General features: G+C 36.1%; 1 protein-coding gene across 1 annotated transcript in view; it reads right to left on the bottom strand.

Annotated features, from left to right (window-relative positions):
* Positions 1-27749, bottom strand: part of BRINP3 (BMP/retinoic acid inducible neural specific 3) — a 423267-nt gene that overhangs the window by 54898 nt on the left and 340620 nt on the right. Inside the window, exon 7 of the mRNA XM_043569197.1 lies at positions 24776-24998. Coding sequence (XP_043425132.1) covers positions 24776-24998 — 223 coding nt within the window. The remainder of the gene's footprint in view (positions 1-24775; positions 24999-27749) is intronic.

Raw genomic sequence — 27749 nt, 5'->3', positions numbered from 1 at the left:
TTAAATATTTATTTGTTGAGTGAAAAAATAAATGATTACAGGTCTAAGAAACATTAATTTTTCATTTTTTCTTCTTTAATATTTAAGGCATTTAAAACTATAAATTTTGAAGCAGAGGCGGCAAGATGGCGGCTTAGGAGGACGCTGGGCTCACCGCACGTCCTGCTGATCACTTAGATTCCATCTACACCTGCCTAAATAACCCAGAAAACTGCCAGAGGATTAGCAGAACGGAGTCGCCGGAGCCAAACGCAGACGAGAGGCCCACGGAAGAGGGTAGGAAGGGCGGCGAGGCGGTGCGCGCTCCACGGACTGGCGGGAGGGAGCCGGGGCGGAGGGGCGGCTCGCCGGCCAAGCAGAGCCCCCGAGTCTGGCTTGCAAAAGCGGAGGGGCCGGGCAGACTGTGTTCCGACAGCAAGCGCGACTTAGCGTCTGGGAGGTCATAAGTTAACAGCTCTGCTCAGAAAGCGGGAAGGCTGGAGGACAAAGGGAGGGAGAGCTGCTGAGCCCCCTGACAACAGAGCTCAGTTTGGTGGGGAACAAAGGCGCTCGCCAGCGCCATTTCCCCCGCCCATCCCCCAGCCGAAATCCCAAAGGGAACCGGTTCCTGCCAGGGAACTTGCTCGCTCCGCGCAAACACCCAACTCTGCGCTTCGGCGGAGCCAAACCTCCGGCAGCGGATCTGACTCCCTCCCGCTGCCACAGGGCCCCTCCTGAAGTGGATCACCTAAGGAGAAGCGATCTAAGCCTGCCCCTCCTGCCCCCGAGCACCTTGCCTACCCACCCCAGCTAATACGCCAGATCCCCAGCATCACAAGCCTGGCAGGGTGCAAGTAGCCCAGACCAGCCACACCACCCCACAGTGAATCCCGCCCCTAGGAGAGGGGAAGAGAAGGCACACACCAGTCTGACTGTGGCCCCAGCGGTGGGCTGGGGGCAGACATCAGGTCTGACTGCGGCCCCGCCCACCAACTCCAGGTATACACCACAGCACAGGGGAAGTGCCCTGCAGGTCCTCACCATGCCAGGGACTATCCAAAATGACCAAGCGGAAGAACTCCCCTCAGAAGAATCTCCAGGAAATAACAACAGCTAATGAGCTGATCAAAAAGGATTTAAATAATATAACAGAAAGTGAATTTAGAATAATAGTCATAAAATTAATCGCTGGGCTTGAAAACAGTATAGAGGACAGCAGAGAATCTCTTGCTACAGAGATCAAGGGACTAAGGAACAGTCACGAGGAGCTGAAAAACGCTTTAAACGAAATGCATAACAAAATGGAAACCACCACAGCTCGGCTTGAAGAGGCAGAGGAGAGAATAGGTGAACTAGAAGATAAAGTTATGGAAAAAGAGGAAGCTGAGAAAAAGAGAGATAAAAAAATCCAGGAGTATGAGGGGAAAATTAGAGAATTAAGTGATACACTAAAAAGAAATAATATACGCATAATTGGTATCCCAGAGGAGGAAGAGAGAGGGAAAGGTGCTGAAGGGGTACTTGAAGAAATCATAGCTGAGAACTTCCCTGAACTGGGGAAGGAAAAAGGCATTGAAATCCAAGAGGCACAGAGAACTCCCTTCAGACGTAACTTGAATCGATCTTCTGCACGACATATCATAGTGAAACTGGCAAAATACAAGGATAAAGAGAAAATTCTGAAAGCAGCAAGGGGTAAACGTGCCCTCACATATAAAGGGAGACCTATAAGACTCGTGACTGATCTCTCTTTTGAAACTTGGCAGGCCAGAAAGAATTGGCACAAGATTTTCAGGGTGCTAGACAGAAAAAATATGCAGCCGAGAATCCTTTATCCAGCAAGTCTGTCATTTAGAATAGAAGGAGAGATAAAGGTCTTCCCAAACAAACAAAAACTGAAGGAATTTGTCACCACTAAACCAGCCCTACAAGAGATCCTAAGGGGGACCCTGTGAGACAAAGTCCCAGAGACATCACTATAAGCATAAAACATACAGACATCACAATGACTCTAAACCCGTATCTTTCTATAATAACACTGAATGTAAATGGATTAAATGCGCCAACCAAAAGACATAGGGTATCAGAATGGATAAAAAAACAAGACCCATCTATTTGCTGTCTACAAGAGACTCATTTTAGACCTGAGGACACCTTTAGATTGAGAGTGAGGGGATGGAGAACTATTTATCATGCGACTGGAAGCCAAAAGAAAGCTGGAGTAGCCATACTTATATCAGACAAACTAGACTTTAAATTAAAGGCTGTAACAAGAGATGAAGAAGGACATTATATAATAGTTACAGGGTCTATCCATCAGGAAGAGCTAACAATTATAAATGTCTATGCACCGAATACCGGAGCCCCCAAATATATAAAACAATTACTCATAAACATAAGCAACCTTATTGATAAGAATGTGGTAATTGCAGGGGACTTTAGTACACCACTTACAGAAATGGATAGATCATCTAGACACACGGTCAATAAAGAAACAAGGGCCCTGAATGAGACATTGGATCAGATGGACTTGACAGATATATTTAGAACTCTGCATCCCAAAGCAACAGAATATACTTTCTTCTCGAGTGCACATGGAACATTCTCCAAGATAGATCATATACTGGGTCACAAAACAGCCCTTCATAAGTTTACAAGAATTGAAATTATACCATGCTTACTTTCAGACCACAATGCTATGAAGCTTGAAATCAACCACAGAAAAAAGTCTGGAAAACCTCCAAAAGCATGGAGGTTAAAGAACACCCTACTAACGAATGAGTGGGTCAACCAGGCAATTAGAGAAGAAATTAAAAAATATATGGAAACAAACGAAAATGAAAATACAACAATCCAAACGCTTTGGGACGCAGCAAAGGCAGTCCTGAGAGGAAAATACATTGCAATCCAGGCCTATCTCAAGAAACAAGAAAAATCCCAAATACAAAATCTAACAGCACACCTAAAGGAACTAGAAGCAGAACAGCAAAGGCAGCCTAAGCCCAGCAGAAGAAGAGAAATAATAAAGATCAGAGCAGAAATAAAAAATATAGAAACTAAAAAAACTGTAGAGCAGATCAACGAAACCAAGAGTTGGTTTTTTGAAAAAATAAACAAAATTGACAAACCTCTAGCCAGGCTTCTCAAAAAGAAAAGGGAGATGACCCAAATAGATAAAATCATGCATGAAAATGGAATGATTACAACCAATCCCTCAGAGATACAAACAATTATCAGGGAATACTATGAAAAATTATATGCCAACAAACTGGACAACCTGGAAGAAATGGACAAATTCCTGAACACCCACACACTTCCAAAACTCAATCAGGAGGAAATAGAAAGCTTGAACAGACCCATAACCAGCGAAGAAATTGAATCGGTTATCAAAAATCTCCCAACAAATAAGAGTCCAGGACCAGATGGCTTCCCAGGGGAGTTCTACCAGACGTTTAAAGCAGAGATAATACCTATCCTTCTCAAGCTATTCCAAGAAATAGAAAGGGAAGGGAAACTTCCAGACTCATTCTATGAAGCCAGTATTACTTTGATTCCTAAACCAGACAGAGACCCAGTAAAAAAAGAGAACTACAGGCCAATATCCCTGATGAATATGGATGCAAAAACTTCTCAATAAGATACTAGCAAATCGAATTCAACGGCATATAAAAAGAATTATTCACCATGATCAAGTGGGATTCATTCCTGGGATGCAGGGCTGGTTCAACATTCGCAAATCAATCAACGTGATACATCACATTAACAAAAAAAAGAGAAGAACCATATGATCCTGTCAATCGATGCAGAAAAGGCCTTCGACAAAATCCAGCACCCTTTCTTAATAAAAACCCTTGAGAAAGTCGGGATAGAAGGAACATACTTAAAGATCATAAAAGCCATTTATGAAAAGCCCACAGCTAACATCATCCTCAACGGGGAAAAACTGAGAGCTTTTTCCCTGAGATCAGGAACACGACAAGGATGCCCACTCTCACCGCTGCTGTTTAACATAGTGCTGGAAGTTCTAGCATCAGCAATCAGACAACAAAAGGAAATCAAAGGCATCAAAATTGGCAAAGATGAAGTCAAGCTTTCGCTTTTTGCAGATGACATGGTATTATACATGGAAAATCCGATAGACTCTAGCAAAAGTCTGCTAGAACTGATACATGAATTCAGCAAAGTTTCAGGATACAAAATCAATGTACAGAAATCAGTTGCATTCTTATACACTAACAATGCAGCAACAGAAAGACAAATAAAGAAACTGATCCCATTCACAATTGCACCAAGAAGCATAAAATACCTAGGAATAAATCTAACCAAAGATGTAAAGGATCTGTATGCTGAAAACTATAGAAAGCTTATGAAGGAAATTGAAGAAGATTTAAAGAAATGGAAAGACATTCCCTGCTCATGGATTGGAAAAATAAATACTGTCAAAATGTCAATACTACCCAAAGCTATCTACACATTCAATGCAATCCCAATCAAAATGGCACCAGCATTCTTCTCGAAACTAGAACAAGCAATCCTAAAATTCATATGGAACCACAAAAGGCCCCGAATAGCCAAAGGAATTTTGAAGAAGACCAAAGCAGGAGGCATCACAATCCCAGACTTTAGCCTCTACTACAAAGCTGTCATCATCAAGACAGCATGGTATTGGCACCAAAACAGACACATAGACCAATGGAATAGAATAGAAACCCCAGAACTAGACCCACAAACGTATGGCCGACTCATCTTTGACAAAGCAGGAAAGAACATCCAATGGAAAAAAGACAGCCTCTTTAACAAATGGTGCTGGGAGAACTGGACAGCAACATGCAGAAGGTTGAAACTAGACCACTTTCTCACACCATTCACAAAAATAAACTCAAAATGGATAAAGGACCTGAATGTGAGACAGGAAACCATCAAAACCTTAGAGGAGAAAGCAGGAAAAGACCTCTCTGACCTCAGCCGTAGCAATCTCTTACTCGACACATCCCCAAAGGCAAGGGAATTAAAAGCAAAAGTGAATTACTGGGACCTTATGAAGATAAAAAGCTTCTGCACAGCAAAGGAAACAACCAACAAAACTAAAAGGCAACCAACGGAATGGGAAAAGATATTCGCAAATGACATATCGGACAAAGGGCTAGTATCCAAAATCTATAAAGAGCTCACCAAACTCCACACCTGAAAAACAAATAACCCAGTGAAGAAATGGGCAGAAAACATGAATAGACACTTCTCTAAAGAAGACATCCGGATGGCCAACAGGCACATGAAAAGATGTTCAGCGTCGCTCCTTATCAGGGAAATACAAATCAAAACCACACTCGGGTATCACCTCACGCCAGTCAGAGTGGCCAAAATGAACAAATCAGGAGACTATAGATGCTGGAGAGGATGTGGAGAAACGGGAACCCTCTTGCACTGTTGGTGGGAATGCAAATTGGTGCAGCCTCTCTGGAAAGCAGTGTGGAGGTTCCTCAGAAAATTAAAAATAGACCTACCCTATGACCCAGCAATAGCACTGCTAGGAATTTATCCAAGGGATACAGGAGCACTGATGCATAGGGCCACTTGTACCCCAATGTTCATAGCAGTACTCTCAACAATAGCCAAATTATGGAAAGAGCCTAAATGTCCATCAACTGATGAATGGATAAAGAAATTGTGGTTTATATACACAATGGAATATTACGTGGCAATGAGAAAAAATGAAATATGGCCTTTTGTAGCAACGTGGATGGAACTGGAGAGTGTGATGCTAAGTGAAATAAGCCATACAGAGAAAGACAGATACCATATGGTTTCACTCTTATGTGGATCCTGAGAAACTTCACAGGAACCCATGGGGGAGGGGAAGGAAAAAAAAAAAAAGAGGTTAGAATGGGAGAGAGCCAAAGCATAAGAGACTTAAAAACTGAGAACAAACTGAGGGTTGATGGGGGGTGGGAGGGAGGAGAGGGTGGGTGATGGGTATTGAGGAGGGCACCCTTTGGGATGAGCACTGGGTGTTGTATGGAAACCAATTTGTCAATAAATTTCATAAAAAAAAAAAAAACTATAAATTTTACTTGGAGCCCAAAACTTTTTTATGATCTAATAGGTATTGTTATGAATTCTTTCTTTTATTGCTTTTTCTAGAGTTAGACTTTGGATTTCTTTGATCCAAGGATTAGTAGGGGTAAATTCCCAGTCAGGTAATAATGTCATTTAAAATATTGTGCTTCAAAAGTTTCACTTAAAATATTTAACCTCATTAGATTATGATAAAAAATGACCTCATAAGTCTAAATGACTTATGAGAGAGAGAGAGAGAGAGAGAGAGAGAGAGAGAGAATGAGTGGGGGAGGGGCAGAGAGAGATAGACCCACAGAATCTAAAGCAGGCTTCAGGCTCTGAGCTGTCAGCACAGAGCCTGACATGACACTGGAACTCACAAACCACGACATCGACATCCTGACCTGAGCCAAAGTTGGATGCTTAACAGACTGAGACACTCAGGCTCCCTATGTAACATTGTATTAAATGAGCAACAATGGTAATGACTTCGAAGAGTTTGACAATAGTTTGTGCTTAATACCTGTTACCTAATTATAATGGCTCTCGTTAGCAATTCAACCTCAGAATTATCACCCTTTGCCATAACGTGTCCCTGGCTCTGTATTAAAGAGTATTCGTGGCTTCCACTTGAGTGTCTCCTCTATTTGCTACTTAGGCTATTTCACTTGGACATGGTAATTTGTAAATTGATCAGCTTTGCCTTCATTTCTGTTTGTTTCCTGCAGTACACCTCTCAAAAAATCTCTCCACATTCTTCCATATGAATTGAAAAATTCTATAACTTCAGGTTGTGATATAGCTTAATTTTCTATGGTAATTTAGATTAGGTTATAAAACAAAAATCAGGTCTTTTTTTTTTTTTAATTTATTTTTGGGACAGAGCTTGACAGAGCATGAAGGGGGGAGGGGCAGAGAGAGAGGGAGACACAGAATCGGAAACAGGCTCCAGGCTCTGAGCCATCAGCCCAGAGCCTGACGCGGGGCTCGAACTCACGGACCGCGAGATCATGACCTGGCTGAAGTCGGACGCTTAACCGACTGCGCCACCCAGGCGCCCCAAAAATCAGGTCTTAAGATCATAATCATGTAATTTCCTTTTTTTTTTCTTTTACAGAGAGAGCACATGTGGGAGTGGTATATTGGCAAAGAGAGAGGGAGAGAATCCTACAGGGACTCCATGTTCAGTGCAGAGCCCGACCAGGGTTTGAGCTCACTACTGTGAGATCATGACCTGAGTCTAAATCAAAAGGCAGATGCTTAATTGACTGAGCCACCCAGGTGCCCCTCTCCTTTTGTTTTTAATATACAGATGAGGATGTGAGCAGTGTGTGTGTGTGTGTGTGTGTGTGTGTGTGCGCACGTGTGTGTGTGGTGATGATAGGGATGATATAAGTATACATATGAGTATATATATATCCCATAAATTGGCAGGGTTTCATTATATTCTCACTACTCTATGTTTAGATTTGTTTCTAGCTAACTTTCGTACTTGTATGAAGTAATTTTGCTCCAGCTCAATAAAAGTTACTACCTCAGACTTAATCTTTTTCTTTCCTTTGAAAAACCTTACACGAAGTCTTCCTGCTGGGTTTAATAGAACAAAGAACACCCACAACAAACTGACCTTCATTTTCTCCTGTATTCTTTTGTCACATCAATGTTCTTTTGTGCTCTTCTATTTGTTGCTGTGTGAAGTGCATCTGGATTGTGAGATAGGGGATTTTGATTGCAATTGGCATTGATTTTTGAAATTTATTCACTCGCTTTATAACTTGTAGTGGCTGTCTCAAATGAAGTGCTTCAAACGTTGCTCTTTTTTTTTTTTCAGTGTTAGGGATTTAGGTTGGTATATATTTTGGTAATATTTAGTTTTATTGATTCATAACTCCATTTGCCTTTAGAAAATAGTATCTTACTTTAATAATACTCAAGGAAAACCGCTCTGGGTTTTAGTCATACACTATTTTAATAGCTTGGTATATATGTTCATGCCTGTGTGTGCATGTGTGTGTATACACATACATACATATGCATGCAAGGAATATATGTAGTGAAATAACAATAATGAGAGGATATGAAGAAGGCTATTTTCCTATTTTTTTGCCCTTAACATGAAGATTATAAAACATACATGAAGATTAAAGATTGCACACTGCCCCTACATGGCACTACCAAATTAAGAATTAGATTAAATTTATTATTAAAACAATCCAAATGAGATTTTCCCTCCTGTTTGATTGTAAAAAGACAGTATTTTAAGATATACTTAATTTTTAGTCTTTAGTTCAACATTATTTTTTATTAGTTCTGTAATTTAAAATAGTAGTGTAGGACAAATACTATCTTCTCATGTATTTACTAGTGACAGTTTTAACATAATCAATTCCATTCACACACATTATTTTTTTAAATATAATTTATTGTCAACATCCACACACATTAAAGTTTCCAATATCACTTGTATGAAAACTGACATAAGAAAAGACTTTCATATAATATGAAAAAAAAACACTTTGAGTTATTCTCCTTTTATGTATATACTCATAATACTCTTTGTGGGAAAAGGGATTTGAAATTCTATTTTACTTTAAGTTTGTCAGATCACCCCTACACCACAGTGTTTACCTCTCGTTTCGACATTTTGCAGGAAGAATATTCAGGGAGAAAGATTCATGGATAACATAATAATTCTGACTTATAAGAGATTTCTGCTTTGAGGTAATAAAATCACCACACCATCCCAAAAGTGGATGAAGTTCAGCTTCCTATTTATTTTGGCAAGTAAACCTGTATCCATTTCTTCCATAATATAAATGCTTAGAAGTGATCCACATAGAAATGAGACTGATTCTCAGCCCTGATTTAAACATACTCAAAAATTGAATGTGTATCCATTCTAAGAATTTGATTGTCAATAACATTGTAGGATTTAGAAAAATATTAGCATCCTGGGATCTGTATTGATTCGTACTTTGTGATCCATATACAAACCACTGATGGTTAATACGATATCAACAAACAATATGTTTATTCTCCTGTACTCCATAACATTTTTCTCTCTGAGATGTGACTCCACATAATAATTAATCATCACAGCAGAGGGTGCATTTAAGGCAAATCTCTACCTCATGAAAAATATTGGGATAAAAATCTCAGAACTCTTTTTTTTAAAACAGTGTTTTGGTAAATGAATTAGCATTTAATTTGTAGGACCATTTCACGTTATATGTATATAGAGTGATGTAGTATAATCTCTAAATCTTTCTGAGAAAGTATTTAAAATGACTACTTGCCAAGAACTGGTACGTAGTACTCAGAAAACATCTGAGAAGTTGAGAAAATAAAGATCTAAAATTATTTTAAGCTCAAGGTAATTAATCAAATATTTTATGGTGATTGAGGTGACTGGATCACAACTGATGGCAATTCTAGAATCTGTAATATTTGGATTAAAAATGATAGTACAGTGTTTTCCAACTGTATACTTTAAGATGTTAACAGTTTTAGGAAAAAAAAATACTGTTCTGAAAAGTCCGTGTTTGAATAAATGTATTTTAATTGTAGGACGTTTTAGAGTTTGGCATGCATATATACACTGTAGATTTCCAAGTAGGGTTTCTAGTAACTATAGTCTCCAAATTTGCTTAGTCATAGCTTCTTTTAAAGTGTGTGTCTATGTATTTATTTCAAGAAACAAGCATTAACATCTCACAAGATGCAAGTTATTTAGTGAAACATAAGAAGAATCATCATCAACTCTTTAGTGAAGAGAAAATGATGACTGATAGCATAGCTGTGTAACCACTCTCTGTTGCATAAACTTAACGGTTGGTGTCAAGTAAGGAACTGATTCTGATTGTTTAACAAAGTAGTACTACTTGAAATAGTGCTGTTAAAGGGGCTTCTTAATCTTGGATATTACAGACCTTATGACTTTATTTCCAAGATTTTCCTGAGAAGACTCTTTTTCTTTCAAGCAAGTTAGCATAAGTGTTAAAAGAGTTCTCTTTCAATATAGCTGTCTACACTGTTACTGTTCAGAAACCTGATATTTTAGTCAGGAACTCCAGTGAGTTACTGGGGGGGGGGGTGGGGAGATGTGTTGGGAATGGCATTCTATTTTTTTTTTAAGATTTATTCATTTTGAGAGAGAGCATGTGCATGCTTGTGTGCCAAGCATGGCCAGGGAAGAAAGAGAGGGAGGGAGAGAATCTTAAGTAGGCTCCAGGCTCAGCAAAGAGTTCCACGAGGGGGGACTCGAACTCACTACCATGAGATCATGACCTGAGCCGAAACAAGAGCCAGACAGACAGTTAACTGACTGAAGGATTCAGGAACCCCTGGGAATGACATTCTTTATCTTTCTTAGCAGAGTGTTGTAATGCCAAGAAAATAGAGTAGGAGGTACTGAATTGACATTTTCATAATGAACAATATAAAAAAAAGAGAAAAAGAAATCTTTTTCATTTGGAATATATGTTATACTCAAGCCTTGTCCTTTGTTTCTTGGCTTCATTTTCCTCACTTGAGAGAATAGACTGATTTAAAGACAGAATAATACGCCACTGTAAGACTTTTACTTAAAACGTGTAATGAGCTGATGATCTGTCATTTTGCACTATTCTCACACATATACTCATGGACACACACACTTAAGTGCACAGAATTTCCAAGAGGTGCAAAGTCCCTTGATTTTATTAATGTTTTCAAAAGCAGCTATATAAAAACACTGCTTCTTTGGCTTGAATTTGGACCTCATTCTAAAGGTTGTGGCTGGTAGAGAGCATACTGTCAATAAAATGTCAAGGTGACAAGATCTTTGATTGCTTCACATCATCTTTTATACATGAGAGAGACAAAAAGGAGCAAGCACAGCACTATAATCTCACAGATTCCATTTTAATATTTTTTAACGCTACATAAAATAGATAAGATTGGGTCCTGCTATGGCTAGCAAATAAAATTTGAAAAGCACAAGTAATTTTTATACCTAAATATAACTTAGTTTTTAAAATAATTATTTTCAGCTAACTTTGATCTAAATCTAACGAATTAAAAGATCACAAAATGATTTCTAAAATTTTTTTAATGTTTATTTAGTTTTTGAGAGACAGAGACAGAACATGAGCTGGGGAGGGGACAGAAAGAGAGAGAAGACACAGAATCTGAAGCAGGCTCCAGGCTCCAAGCTGTCAGCACAGAGCAAGATGTGGGGCTCGAACTCATGAACCATGAGACCATGACCTGAGCTGAAGTTGGACGCTTAACCGACTGAGCCACCCAGGAGCCCCAAAGGCTCACAAAATGATTTTTGAGCTCAAGGTCAAAGTAAGAATGTTATAGTGAAAAGATAAGGACATTTTAGAGCCATGAGAGATGAATTATAAACTACACCAAGAATTAAGTAAAAGGAAGTGGCATGAGAGAAACTAAAAATTTGTCTGCTGTGAAATTCGTGTAGAAGTGGCCTTGTGCCAAGAAAGTGGGGAGCGTTCTATTTTCTTCTTTCCTTGAAATCTTACATCCCTGGATTTCCTGAATCAGAATCCAATTTACTGTCTGTCATTCTATACAAGTAACAATATGTTGCTTATAGCTTATGTGTTTCTTATAGTTTATATTATTATCTTCATGACAAATTTTAACTATGAAACTCAGTTGTTAATATATTAGAAACAGTTACACATAAGAAATTGTGTTTTCTGTTTTGGGAAGTTAAAAATTATTTAAGCACCTCCCATGTGCTGAGTACTTATAATTGTTAATTGTGTCTTTTATATTTCCCCATCACACATTGAAGATATCTAAATATTAAACTCTTTAAATACACTGCTTCATTATTACTTAGCATGTGCCTGTGAGTCATCACAGAGTGGCTGAAACACACATACAAAAATAATTTTTAAGAAAGTCCTTTGTAACATAGAAATGTAAAGAAATTAATATCCTGACTTTTCCCTACAGTTTCATATAAAATTGTTCTCAGCAAAAGTCCCTTGTATTAATCATATAAGTGCCATGTTTAATTAAATCACAGATTCTACAGTATTAAAGGACTTGGAGGCTATTCAGTAAGGTCCTTTTATTATTAGGACAGCAAGTTTGGCTGCAGTAGCATAAGCCAGATAATATTGGCTGAGAAAAAAGTGCAATTTTATTTCTCTCTCTAAAACAGTACAAACATAAACAATCCAGGACTTGGTAGCTTAAAAAGGATTGGGCTTTAATATCCTTAACAGTTTTCTTCATGTTATGATTTTTAGTTCCAAGCTATTGCATTTTCATTTTAGCCAGGGGGAAGAAGAGAAGGCATGTATTTCTATTCCTTTAAGGATCCAAGTCAGAAGTCTCCTCTATTCCTTCCACTTAGCATATATTTTACTAGAATTATCCATCCTTGGTCACGGAAACCCAAAAGGTGCGGTGTAGCATTAGTTCATCTTTAACCAGGGGTTGTGTTAGTAAGGAAAGAGAACTAAAGGAAGAGGATAAATGATCTCCGTTGTAGTCCCAAGGTTTGTCTTCCAGGTCTAGTATTAGGTCCTTATGAGGAGTTGAAACTGATCTAAGGCAGCATTCTTGGAGTTGTTCACATAGCTCTGGGTGTGGATGAGTGGCAGTGGGGAAGTGGAGGCATGATCCTATGGGCGGTATCTAAGGTGAAAACTAGTTCATAGAAATACTAAGGTATTATTTTTCCTTTGCATTCTGTTGACATTTGCATTGATGCCAAAAGCAATGGTGGATAAACTATTGCTGGAGACTTAGCTCAAAGCAAGGCAGTAGAACCAAACTGTGGTACTAGGAGGCATATATTAGTTTCTGCCACATACTTGTAGAGCAAAGAGAAAGGAAGTTCCACTTAACAATATTCTTGGTGAAGCAGTATACAAAAGTTTACTGCTCTCAATTTTCAGTACAAATCCATATGTCAGAACAAAGTGGGAATATGAATAAAGCACGTGTGTTACACAAGGAACTATAATGGTTGCCTTGAGGCAAAACACCTGTGCAATTGTTTTGGTTGCAAGCTGAGGTAAGCACTTTTTCATGGCAAACCACTTTTACTTGAAAGAATAATTGACAGACCAACTAGTTTATTCATGTTTAGATATTTGGCAGATGTGTTATCAAAACTGAAAGAAAGAAAACCTATCACTTCTAGACAAACCACTGACATATTTAATATCAATGGTAAATGTGTAGTTTTCAGGTGAAAGTTAGAAATTTGGAAAACTTATAACTGCAAGTATGAGAGTGACAGCTTCCCAATACATAAAGATTTTTCTCAAGAATCTATTGATGGTATTAAGGAATGATTTTTTTTGTTATTTTATAATGAGATGTTGTCAACATTTGGAAGATCTTCAAAACTTAGTGCATCAATATTTTCCAAACGACAGGCATTTGATTTATATGCATGGTTAAATATCCTTTTCAAAGTTCAAGATAGACAACATAACTTATTTTTTTAATGTTTACTTATTTTTGAGAGAGAGACAGAGACAGAGACAGGGACAGAGTGCAAGCAGGGGAGGGGCAGACTGAGAGGACACACACAGGACCCGAAGCAGGCTCCAGGTTTGAGCTGTCAGCACAGAGCCCATCATGGGTCTAGAACCCATGAACCGCGAGATCATGATCTGAGCCTAAGTCAGACACTTAACCAACTGCACCACCAAGGCGCCCTAAGATAGACAACATAATTTGATGTAAGAGGTGTCAAAATGTTAACCACATGGTTTTAGATTCCACATTACATCTAAGTGTTTAAAATCTACTACTTGCTGAATTTTGGGTGCAGTATAAAAAGTAATATCCACTGTTACCTAAAAAGCCTATTATAATACTCACTTCTCCAATAAATATGTGTGAGATTACAAAATTACAATTTGCAACCAATTGTATAGAGATATAGCCCTGAGAATTCAGCTATCTTCACTTAGGCCAAATATTAAGCAAATGTGCAGAAATCACTCAAATTTAAATTTATGTATATTAAGATGCAGTGATCTTATTGTTCTAATTATATTAATAAATACATATTTTAACATTTCTTTTTTTTATTTTTACTATATAAATATTTGTATGTGTGTACATATACGTATATATTGGATTTATATCTTTCATACACAAAAACTCTTTGAATTTCTCCATAATTTTTAAGATTAGGGGATCCTGTGGCCAAATAGTTTGACATCTGCTGGTCAAAGTCATTACAGAAGATTTCAGCTAGAGGTTTTTCCACTAAGACAACATAAAGGCTACAATGGAAACATATAAAGCAGCAGAATGCTTTATGTACATGTCACCTGAATATCATACCTGCTGCTAGGAAGTAGAAATGCTTTGTCGTTTAAGTTTGCTTTTCTTCTCTTGAGCATAAAGAGGGAATGGTGATAGGATAAAACATGTAATTAAAATTGAAAATTGCCCTAAGAAAATAATAAAGACTTTTAATTCTGATTTTTCCCCTATTTTAAGCATTGTTAACTTGGTGCAGGGTGTTGCTTCAACCAGTTCATTGGTATACTGTGAATAATGTAATTAACATAATAAACTTAGATAAAATGTGTTCTTTTTTTTTTTTAATTTTTTTTAACGTTTTATTTATTTTTGAGACAGAGAGAGACAGAGCATGAACGGGGGAGGGTCAGAGAGAGAGGGAGACACAGAATCGGAAGCAGGCTCCAGGCTCTGAGCCATCAGCCCAGAGCCCGAGGCGGGGCTCGAACTCACGCACCGCGAGATCGTGACCTGGCTGAAGTCGGACGCTTAACCGACTGCGCCACCCAGGCGCCCCGATAAAATGTGTTCTTACATCACTGTGGTTTATTTTCCCAAAGGTCAGCGCAAAGATGGCAAGGACCTGGGCATTTCTCTTGACACACTAAGCTATGGCTTGTCATGTCAGGAAGTAGTGTGCAACTTAATTTGACACATTTTAATTTTTGTAGTGACATGGATGGTGTTTCAATTGTCACAATTTTGTAGTCCGAAATCAACTATAAGCAGTTGACCAACTTAAGGATTTACATCACGGATTCATTAGTTAAATATTACAGAATTCATTGATTCTTTGATACTAATTATTTAGATTACATACCACGATTACCAAAGATTAGTTTAAAATTACATACTTGAAACCCCCAAGACAACACTTGAAAACAAATTTACAAAAACTGGTCGGATTGATTGTTGCATAAGATAGCAAAATAATCAGGAAAAAATGCAAATGGTTATGAAATAGATTTTAAGATAAATACTATGCGAAACAATATAGTGAAAAGAATTAGTTGATTACATTTTAAAACAGAATTTTTTAAGTCTATTTTAAAGTAATTAAATCTTAATTTATAGATTACATAGGCTTTTAAGGATAAGCTTTTAAGCCGCTGTGTATATAGCGCCACTAAAAGGAAACTCTGAATCAGGTTATCAGCCAGGGAGTGGGAAATGAGGGTAGGGCAGCGCAAGTCTGGAATTTGAGCTCAAGCAGACACAAACATGGCTGAAGGTAAGTGGAAGGAGTCTTGAGCTTTCAAATCCATATCTCCCAAACAAGAGAGATGGTTTTCTCAACTCACCGTATAGGGTGACTTTTCAAGAACGAAATAAGGGTCATTAAAATTAAAATGATCTAGGGGCCCATGGGTAGCTCAGGCTGCTGAGCTTCCGACTTTGACTCAGGTCATGATCTCGCAGCTAGTAATTTTGAGCCTCACATCTAGCTCTCTGCTGTCAGCACGGAACCCACCTCCGATCCTCTGACTCCCCTCTCTCTGCCCATACCCTGCTTGCACACAATCTCTCCCCAAAACAAATACAAATTTAAGTAAAAAATCTAAAAAAAATAACAAGAAAAAAATGATCTGGATGAAATACACTTCCAACCCAGCCTTTGCTTTTTTTTGTCAGGGCATAGTACCTAAAATCCTATCATTATTCTTGCCCAAGCTGATTGTAGTCTAAAAAACGCTTAAGTATAAATGCCTTTCCTAAGCATATTTAATCTATGCTGTCAAGGAGTAAATACTGTAACGTCATATGTGAATATTTTATCTACTCAAAGTTTGTCTCTCTTCATTATTAAAGAAACAACAAAATAAATCTTTTTTGTTTGCCAAGATTGTATATTTTAATTCAAGATAAAGACTGTAATCCCTGATTGCTTTAATTGAATGCATGAAGACTACTTATAAAAATGTCCTGTAATGACTTAAAATTATTTTCATTTCTATAATTCTGCTGTTCATAAATTAGGAAGTTGCAATTTATCTTCACAGATTTCCATTTGGTTCATGTGCCAAGTAAAATGTGATTTTTTCCCCAATGTTTAATAGCTGTATTTACTTTATATTGTTGCTTTTAATGTTATGTATTTATTAGTTTCTTTATTAGTTTATGTAATGCACCATTAAGACTTGGCAACAACTTATGCTTTTTCACTGCCCCATCCCTGGGGCCAATATTCTCCCAAATTGCCTTTCTCAACATTGTGCAATAATGGTGCATTGGAAGATTATCAACATCCTCTAATAATACATGGGCTTTGACAAAATTAACTATCAAAACAAACAAAAAAAAGCAAACATATTAATAGAACTAGACTTTGAAGGTACTTCTCTATCTCAAATAAGCTTTACAGGAAAGTAGAAGGTATTTATTACCACAGGCAAATCACATCTTTATACTTCATTTTCATTGCTTTTAGGACATAATCAAAATGGATGGAAGTTTTTATTAGATTTTATATTGACTAAAAAGTTCCCTCTTATAATAAGTGAAGGAAACCAACTTGAATTAGTTGATGTTATAAGAGAAAATTATTGAAAGAATAATCTGATATCTCATATACTTGAAAACATGAAAAAATAAAGAGAAAAAACCTGTTATATGTAATCCTCTAATGCATGAAAAAAAGAAGTTGATCCAATGTGGAGAGACACTATTTTGCAGAAGATAAGTAAGAGTTGTAAATTGATTTTCTAAGAGCACCAAATAAGTCTGCATTAAAAAAAAAATATTTCAGTAAAAAGGGGTTATACTGAAGAAATGAGGGTCAATAAAGAGGAAGGGTTAAAAGAAGAAAATGGATATTCTGCAAAAGAGAAAAGGAAGTAATAAAATAGGCTGAAAGGGGCTTAAAAGAAACTAAAGGGAAAAACAAATAGGATTTAAAGGATTTTTACACATTATTCCTGTATGTCAGATATAAATGCCATTCTAATTTTCATCTGTAAAATTATAATTTCTATTTTTCTTGCATGTACTATAGAATTGTAAATACTTGGTGACACATATGGGGCAGAAAGAGTCATGTTTCAGTTAGAAAAAAAAAAGTTGGATAACAAAACCTTGGAAAGAGAAATGCACTGGATCTAGGGGTCAAGTGGAAATTGGATTTGAGTGGTACCTGAATGCTCTGCCCCAGATTGGGCACATGCCAGCAACACTGTCATCCACCATGGACAGAATCCCTGCACAAGAGATGGTTAGCTACCCTTCTCACCCTCACATCTCAAAGTCTTACTGATAGGTAGAGACCAGCCCTGTCAACTATCATCTGATTATCTGTGTCCCCTCAAAATTCTCATGTAGGAATCGTAACCCCCACAGAAGATGATATTAGGAGGTGGGGCCTTTGGGAGGTGCTTAGGTCATGAGGATGGAGCCTTTGTGAGTGGGATTAGTATTCTTATAAACAAAACCCCAAAGAGATCCCTTGTACCTTCTACCATGTGAGCACATAGAGGAGAGTCAGCATTTTACAGCCCTGAAGAGGGATAGGTTGGCACCTTCACTGGGACTTCTAACCTCAGAACTGTGAACTGTTTATAAGTCACTCTAGTTTGGGAATTTTGTTATAGCAGTCCTAACTAACTAATACATTGTCTCAGGTCCATTTGATAGAATGGAGGAAGGCATTCACCTGTTTATTGGCAAAACAAAACAAACAGAACATGGTATGCTTATTGTAACAGGAGATCCAATGTATATAGAGTAGGAAATATTTCACATAAAATGACAACTCACTGCCCTATGATTCTAGAAGTTGAACTAAAGTATTAGAAAACATATCACAGAGTATATATCAAATATTTATTCAGTACTTGCTGTCTGTGAATTGGAGAGCTGTCTCTAGGAACTCCAGCTGATAGCCAAACAATCAGATTTCCTGTAAACTCTTCCTGAATCTCATATTACCAGAGAGTTCCAGTGGGCAGGGCAATTCTTCCCAAACAAATTAACAGCTATTTCATTTCAGCATTTCAGACTTATTTTATCCTCTCTTATCCAAATATACTGTTAAATCTTTCAAATTCATTTTCCCCAAATGTTCACTTTTGTTGTTGTTATTGTTCTCTTTAGTTCATGATCAAAGTATCATTCTGAATTGCACTAGAATTGGAGATCCGGAGTAGAGGAAGGAGAAAATAGGAAAGTTGGCCAACTTTATGAAATAATCTAATTCTGTATTTAGATACCAATTTGAAATAGCATTTGAATTGAAATCATTTTGATCTATAGGGTTTTAGACTACTCCTATAGGTGTTCTATTAGTCAAATTATATATACATATGTATATACATAATGTATATAGTTAATAATCTTATATATTATGTATATATATATTATGTCTCTAGTATATATTTTCATAGATGTATGTATATATAAGCCACTGAGTGACATAAACAAATACATGCTCTTATATTCATATATCCATATATATTCTATATTATACATTATAATATGTAATGTAGATGTATATGTAGAGAAATTATTAGTAAAATATTCAATATTACTCCATGAATACTCAGGATTCAAGATTTAATCTAGTTGTATAAGTTCTCCATACGATGAAGATTGTTATAATACCCTGTATTTAGCAAAACATGTATTTATAATATAAAATATTTCAATGATATATGAATACAAATACTTTTAAAACACACAACAACACTTTTAAAGACAGAGTATATGTTATATTAGAGCAGAGGTTGGCAAATTTTTATTCTGTGAGGAACCAGGTAACAAATATTGTAGCATTTCAGGACTATATAACTATGTGGGAACTCTCTAGCTCTGCCATCATAGTACGAAAGTAACCATAGACAATATGTAACCATGTGAGTGTGCTTCTTTATAATTTTTTTTTTTCAACGTTTATTTATTTTTGGGACAGAGAGAGACAGAGCATGAACGGGGGAGGGGCAGAGAGAGAGGGAGACACAGAATCGGAAACAGGCTCCAGGCTCTGAGCCATCAGCCCAGAGCCTGACGCGGGGCTCGAACTCGCAGACCGCGAGATCGTGACCTGGCTGAAGTCGGACGCTTAACCGACTACGCCACCCAGGCGCCCCAGAGTGTGCTTCTTTATATATGGACTTTAAAATGTTAATTCCATACAATTTTCATCCATCAAAAAATGCTATTGTACTTTTTTTTAAGTTTATTTATTTATTTTGAGAGAGAGAGAGACCACAGACAGTGTAGAAAGGGTAGAGAGAGAGGGAGAGAGAGAATCCCAACCAAGCCCTGTGCCATCAGTGCAAAGCCAGATACGGGGCTCCAACTCACTAACCAACCACAAGACCCTGACCTGAGCCGAAATCAAGAGTTGAACGCTTAACCGACTGAGCCACCCAGATGCCCCTGCTATTATACTTTTATTTTTTTTTCAATACTTTGAAATGTATGACACACTCTTTCCTTAGGAGCTGATACAAAAGAGGTGGAGGGCCAGTTATGGCCATGAGCTAATTTGCTAAACCCTGTTGTTGAGCATATACAGGAAGCGCATGACATAATTCTTAGATAAGAGTGACGTAGAATTGAACTTATTCTTCTCTGTGACATTAGAGAAGGGATTTTATCATATCCCACCTTCCATTACTAATGAAGAAGAGATAATTTCATAAAAATGTCTTAATCTTGTTTAGTGGTTTGCTGCTGCCTGCATGTACTAGCTCAGAAGAGCCAATTGTGCATATAACAAAAATAGGCAAATGCTATTAGTTTTTTTTACCCCCCCCCCACCTTGAGAGCTGGTGGTTAAACTTTTACCAACACACCTTAAATGTATTTCTATGTGCCCAAGACTGCTCTGTAAATAAGCTTTGACAGCACAAAATAGTGTAGTTGAGTTATTTTGTAAGAATTATTATATGTGAATACTTTTTAATAATTGCTAGAATTGTTGCCCTTGTATGAAGTGCATATATCATTGTAATCTCAACAATTTTAGAACAGCAGCAAAAGGGGACTACCTCAAGAAAGCCAGATTACCACTTCTCAATTTATTCAAGTAAGAAAGAGGATTTTAATGTCACGTGACTTCATGAGATCAACAGTGGTGTCAGTGTAAACTTGATGAGATTAATCTGAGTATCTTTTATCTCAAGGAAGAATTATACTATGTATTACAAAGAAAAATTTCAACCTACATGTCATTACATAGAAAGGGTCAATAAGTCATCTTACTAGTTGAGGTTCATTTTGTAGATCTGATTTTATTTGTTCTTGTTTATTTTTCCACATTTTAGTGTAACAGACCAATTTTAAGGGTGGGATGAAGTCAAGAAAAAAGCTGAGAAAAATTCCATAAAGGCAGGACAGAAAAAAAAAAATCTCAGATGAAAGTGAGTTGCAAGTATTGCTTACCTACTTCTTTCAAAATGTTTCAAAACATACCCCACAAATATTTAACCTCTTTTTTTCCCCACTGTACCCTACAGACGATAGTACATTGTTGGTTGTTGTCTCCTAATGTCATTTTATATTACTGTATTAAAATTGAAAAAAAAGCAAAACAAATAAATCCCATGTTCTTAGTAAAAGAAAAATAATAATGGGAAAAAATCCAAACTCAGTAAAATCTTTTATCTAGCAAGAAGTCTACATTTCATGTGTGTGTGTGTGTGTGTGTGTGTGTGTGTGTGTGTGTGATGAGTAATAGTCAATATAGGAATTATGCTAAATTTAAAATATAAAGTCAAGAAAGCCTCTGGTGATATTTGATTTATTTAGCTTAAAAGTTTTAGAAAATAAGAACTTATTTCCTTGGTTTATTTAATTTAGTTCCATTTATTTTCCATTAAATGTAGTTCCAAACACCTTTATTTTATTTTGCTTATTTATTCTGTACACATCCAATTTGAATTGTTTCATATTTTCATGTTTTTCTTACAAATCTTGCACTTCTATGGCATATATGTATGTTTAAATTTTATTTATTTTTGCTAGAAGTTAATGAGGCGCTCAAGGTATATTTTACCCCACCATCTGCTCATTTCCAGGTTCCATTTCTCCACTTACCCTGTAAATATATCTTACCCTGTAAATATATCTGTCTACCCATTTTCCACAGTATTATATTCCATTTCCACAATTTGACATGCACTGATAATTGCCATCCCAGTTATTCAGATCTCCTCCGAGCTTAGATGTATATATCCTGTTCCAGTTGTACTTGCTTAACAGAACATCTTAATAACCAAACTCATCAATTTGCTTCCTAACCTGCCTCATCTTCTTGCATTTCTGATTTGGCTGGAGTGTAGAACCATCTATTTGAGTAGTTTGCAAATTGCACTTAACCCACCCACATAAAGCATAAAGTTCATTATAATTAAGTAACAGTTGTTTTCCCTAGCCATGATTCTCTATTAGGAAATGTTCCCTGGACGTATGCAGACAGATATATAAAAAAAATATTCTATGCATAGAGAGAATAAGAAGCTTACAGGATGCATAAAATAACAAAACTCATAGCAGTGCTTAGAGAGAAATTTATAACTGTGAAAGCCTATACTAAAAAGATGAAAGTATTCAAATCACTAAACTAACTCTTCTCTCTACAAAACTAGAAAAAGAAAATCATGATAAACACAAAGCAAACAGAGGAAGGAAATAATAATGATTACAGTGGACAAGTCAAATAAGGAAAGGAAAATATAAAGAAGATTAAGAAAATTAAAATTTCTTTCAAAAGATCAACAAAATTGACAAACTTTTAGCTGGACTGATGAAAGAGAGAGAAAATGTCGATGAAAACAATTAAAAAAATACATCTCAGAGAATGGAATGGTATATTTGTATATCATATAGCTGAAAAGAGACTGACATTCAAATATGTAACTTATGCTTAAACTCAATAATAAAAATTAAAGAATTTATTTATTTATTTTAATTTTTTTTAACGTTTATTTATTTTTGAGACAGAGAGAGACAGAGCATGAGCAGGGGAGGGTCAGAGAGAGAGGGAGACACAGAATCTGAAACGGGCTCCAGGCTCTGAGCTGTCAGCACAGAGCCTGACGCAGGGCTCGAACTCATGGACCGTGAGATCATGACCTGAGCTGAAGTTGGCTGCTTAACTGACTGAGCCACCCAGGCACCCCTAAAAATTAAAGAATTTAAAATAGGGAAGAATTTAAATAGAAAATTCATCAAAGAAGATATACAGTGGACAACAAACACGTGAAAAGATAACCAGTATCATTAGTCATTGGGGAAATGTAAATTAAAAAAAACAAAAATTTGGTGCACCTGGGTGGCTCAGTTGTTGAGTGTCCAACTTTGGCTCAGGTCATGATCTCACAGTTCATAGATTTGAGGCCTGTGTCAAGGTCTGTGCTGACAGTTCAAAACCTGGAGCCTGCTTCAGATTCTTTGTCTCCCTTGCTCCCTGCCCCTCCCCCACTCACACTCATGCTCTCTCTCTTTCTCAAAAATAAATAAACATTTAAAAAACCCACAAAAATGTACTACTTCACATCCACTAGGTTGACTATAGTCAAAAGGACAGACAATAACAAGTGGTGGTAAATTTGTGGAATGATTAGAACGGTCACTCATGGCTGATGGAAATATAAAATGGTGCAACCAGTTTAGAAAACACTTTGGCATCCCCTCAAAATGATAAATATAAAGATATCTTATGACTTGTCAACTTCACTCTTAGGTATACTGAAGAAAATTAAAAATATGTACACATTTCAAAAAATGTACACGAATACTCATAGCAGCATTATTCATAGTAGCCAAAAAGTGGAAACAACCCAAATGTCTACCAAGTAATTAATGGAAAACCAAAATGTGATATACCCATACTACTGACATGTGGTACAATATGGATGAACCTGAAAGCACTCTAAGTAAAAGAAGCCAATCACAAAAGACCACATATTGTATGATTCCATGTATATGAAATGTCAAAAATAGGCAAATTATTGGCACAAACGGCAGGTTACAAATTTCTAGTGGCAAATATCCTAGGGCTTGGTATGGAAATATGGGGAGGGACTGCTAATTGGTACTGGGTTGCTTTTTGGGACAATGAAAATATTCTCAAGTGGTAATATTTGCAGATGTTTTGAATAGCCTAAAAGCCACTGAGTTCAAAAAATGCCAATGATTTATTTTGAAATTGAACTTTAAAAATTTTTTAAAGTTTACTTATTTATCCTGAGAGAGATAGAGACAGCTGGAATAGGGTGGGGGGGGGCAGAGAGAGAGAGGGAGACAGAGAATCCCAAGAGGCTCTGCACTGCTGAGACAGAGCCTGACACAGGGCTCAGACTCATGAAACCATGAGATCATGTCCTGAGCCAGAAACAAGAGTCAGATGCTTAACTGACTGAGCCACCCAGGCACCTCTGAAATTCAACTTTAAAAAATGTATTGCCTTCCCCCCCTTTTTTTTCAGTGAAAAAATTTATATCTATTTCTCCTCATGAAGATTTAAGCTTCAAGTCAAAATTCAAGCATTATATATAAGAGACATATAAGAGATTACATAACAGAGATACTTATACAGATGTATTTTTGTTCGATGATATTTTCCTATATTTTTCTTTAGCTTTCTATTTTGCTGTATTTGCTAAAATTTCATTTTAGAGAGAGTGTGTGTGAGCAGGAGAAAGATGCAGAGGAAGAAAGAGAGTTTCTCAGGTAGGCTTCATGCTTAGCACAGATCCCAACGCACAGCTCTGTCCCAGTACCCTGGGATCATGACCTCAGCCAAAATCAAGAGTCAGAGGCTCAACTGACTGAGCCACCCAGGCAACCCAATTTTGATGTATTTTTAAAATCTAATTTCACATAAATAAATATAGCTTCTCACTGCACTGATCGATTGACCACCCTGAAACAGCAAATCCAAAAACTATGCTTCTCTAAATTAGCTCAGACACAAATATTTTAAGAGTCTGTCATTTTTCATATATATTGTTACAACTTTTACAGCAATTTTCAGAGGTTGATGTAGACTGAAGTTTATTCATGCTTATTCATTTATTATGAGCAATGTTCAAAGAAAATAAACTTTAAATTCTTTTATTTGAAAATTACATATAGAGAAATTTTACTTTGTGGTACTGCTTACATCCTATGCTTATAATATACCTGTAGGGTTTTGTGTTTTTCTGTTCACTGTAATATGGATATTAGTTGACTACCATACAAAACAGTCAGAAGATTTCTTGGTTATGATAATAAAAGAAAAGGAAAAACAAGGAAGTATCAGTATATGGGTTCCCCATTGGAATACTACTTTGGAAAACACTATTTATTATTTTAGGACTTATTGAGAAAATATTGTTTTCAAATTATCTCTAATAATACAAATTATAACACAATTCTATGTATATCACCACATTCACATTTAGAAAATAAATACAGTTTACTGGCCAAACAATGTCCTTAGTTGTCTATATCGCCACATATGTCTTACCTTTGTCTTGGCAAGCTGATGAGGGGTTGTTTATGGCACCTCTTGCTAAGGCTAAAGAGCTTGTGTACAATTTTCTGCGCCTTTAGGAACAGTTGCTTCATGCTGTTCTCCAGTTGTTCATAGCGGCGCTGAAAATTAGAATCCATTGTCCACAAATGCATTATGGTAGATGTGTTGAGGAAATAATTCATGGGTAGCCTTTTCATAAAGAACTTGAATTCATCTGGAAAAATATTGAAATTCAATACTTTAATAAAATAGTTATTTTCCCTTTTCTCCAAACACATTTAATATGTTAATATTAAAAACAAATACAATCTATGATTCTGTGTGTAGCAAATTAATAGCAAGTTAGGATTTTTTTTTTTGGTGCTTTCGAATTGTTTTATTTTTTTGTTCCCCTTAAAATAGAACTTTCATGGAAGAAGATAATTAAAATAACTTGTGCTAAAGCAAATAGTTTGGCCTGAAAGTTAAAGCTGAACTTAATTTTTCCATGTTCTCCTTAGATGGTGTTTGAATGAACTTTCTCCCACAAATGGTAGTCATTAATTTAACTTTCATTTTTGGCATTAATATTAATAATTCTTTACAAGTGCTCCATTTTAAAGAAATATTTTCATTAACTCAGTAGAGAAAATATATATAATCATTATTAAATGATTATATTAATGTTCAAAGAAAGAGAAAGCTTTTAAAATAGAAAATTTTTAAATTCAACTATGCAATCTGGTTATTCCCTTTAACTATATTTTAATGTGTCAAGGCAAAATAGTTTGAAACAAAGTGTATGCAGAAGAGAAGAACATTAAAAAAATTGAAGTTCTAATTTTGACTTTTGTTCTGGTGCCATTAATTATCTATCTGAAATTGTTTTTTTTTTTTTCAAATGTCTGATTAACCAACAGTAGAAACCAAAGTTGATGCCACACTAAAATAAGCAAGCATCTAAAAGTTTATTAATTATCTAAACATAAAAGATAGTTGAGACAATAGCCAAAAGATAGAAACAACTCAACTATCCATCCATAGATAACTATATATACTAATTGTGGTTTTATATATATATATATATATATATATATATATATATGTATATATATAATATACAAACAGTATTGACCCATAAAAATAAGTGAAGTTCTGATACATATTAAAACATGAATAAACCTTGAAAATACATAAGTGGAATAAGCCAGGCCAAAAAAAAGGCAAAATATTGTATGATTCCATTTATATGAAATATCTAGATTAGTCAAGTTCATTGGGATAGAAAATAGATTAGAATTTACCAGGGGTGAGGGAAGAGCAAATGGAACACAATGATTATATATTAGATACAGAAATTCTGTTTGCAGTGATGTAAACTTTTTGAAAACAAGACAGTGGTGATGGTTGCACAATATTGCCAATGTAATTAATGTCACTGAAGTGTATAGATAAAATGGCAAATTTTATGTTTATATATATTTTACCTCAATAAAAATATATTTTCACAAAAGAAAAGAGTATAGCCTTTCTCCCATGTCTCTTTTGCTTCCAAAGTAAATATGAACAAGGACTCAAAAAACAAAAACACCCTTTTTATGGCTTTTACTATTTCTTAAAAGCATTGGTTTTGTTAAGAATTCCATGTTGCTTTCATTTCACTATAGTGTATGGCTGAGTTTTGTCCACACAAACACACCACAAAATTTGTAAAGTGTTTTCAGTGGCTTAAGAAGTATTATTTGGCAGGTGAGACAAGTGACATTATAGTCACTCTTATACCCACCAAAAAGTTATATGGTACACATTAAACCCTTCCTCTGTACCTTCATTCCCTCCTTTGAAAATCAGAACATTATGGATGATCATAATCTCATTTAACTTAAAATTCTATGATGTTATACACAATTCTTTAAAGTTCCATTTAGTTTTAAGTATCCGATTCAAAAAACAGTTGTTTTCAAATGGTCAGTTGCAGTCATTTTTATTTAACTGAATTCGGACAAAGTGTGTCTGTCAATAGCAGTTTCGTGATGCAAGCAGTGTTTCTAACACACTGTTTTAAAACCTCCAAATTATCATTTTTAAACTATGCCACTCAGGCAAAAGAGAATTACACCAACACATATACATATTTAGGGCAATTACTTTATATTCATTTTATGTATTAGGGCTATTTCAATATTCAGATCCAAACTATTTCATCAATGCTGCCAAGTACTTTTTGTCTATTAACAGAAAAATTACATTCATGAATATTGGAATTGTTATTTCTTCTAGAGCAAAGGAATACAGAGTCCTGGCATCTTTTGGTTATTGAAGGTATAGGCTTTTACTAGAAGAAGGAAAAATGATTTTTATAGCAAAAAATTATGATGAAAAATTTTTAAAGTTTATTTATTTATTTTGAGGGGGCAGGCAGAGAGAGACAGGGAGAGAGAGAGAGAATCCCAAGTAGGCTCTGCACTGTCAACACGGAGTCCCACATGGGGCTCAAGCCCATGAACCATGAGATAAAGATCTGAGCCGAAATCAAGAGTCAGATGCTTAAAAGACTGAGCCATCCAGGCACCCCTATGAAGAAGAATTTTGAGGGTATACCCATTTGATATGCTTAAAATAATTTTTTTAAAGTAATCAGGGTATAAATAAGAGATGCATTTTAAAATTCCAATTTCACAGTACCCTACATTTTGTTTGGTCCCATGTGTCTCTTTGAGAAATTCCTTCTTTTGAATAAAGGAGTTGATGCATGGAAATTGGAAAGCATTTCTTGGAATATTCACAGAGCAGATGCCACTACTTTGAAAACTAATCATTCATTTCATTGTCATCTTTTACTTGAAAACATTTGATAAGACTTTATTGTTTCATGGCTATGCATATTTTAATTATTTTCATTGTTTGTTGTAATACACTTCTGAAAGTTTCTAAATTAGTAAATTTTATTCCAGTTAAATAGTATTTTAAAATAGAATGCATTTTG

The sequence above is a fragment of the Prionailurus bengalensis genome, chromosome E4 (genome assembly GCF_016509475.1).
Source record: "Prionailurus bengalensis isolate Pbe53 chromosome E4, Fcat_Pben_1.1_paternal_pri, whole genome shotgun sequence".
Taxonomy (NCBI): domain Eukaryota; kingdom Metazoa; phylum Chordata; class Mammalia; order Carnivora; family Felidae; genus Prionailurus; species Prionailurus bengalensis.
Note: the sequence above shows the minus strand (reverse complement) of the source record. Positions and strands in the feature narration are given on the sequence as shown.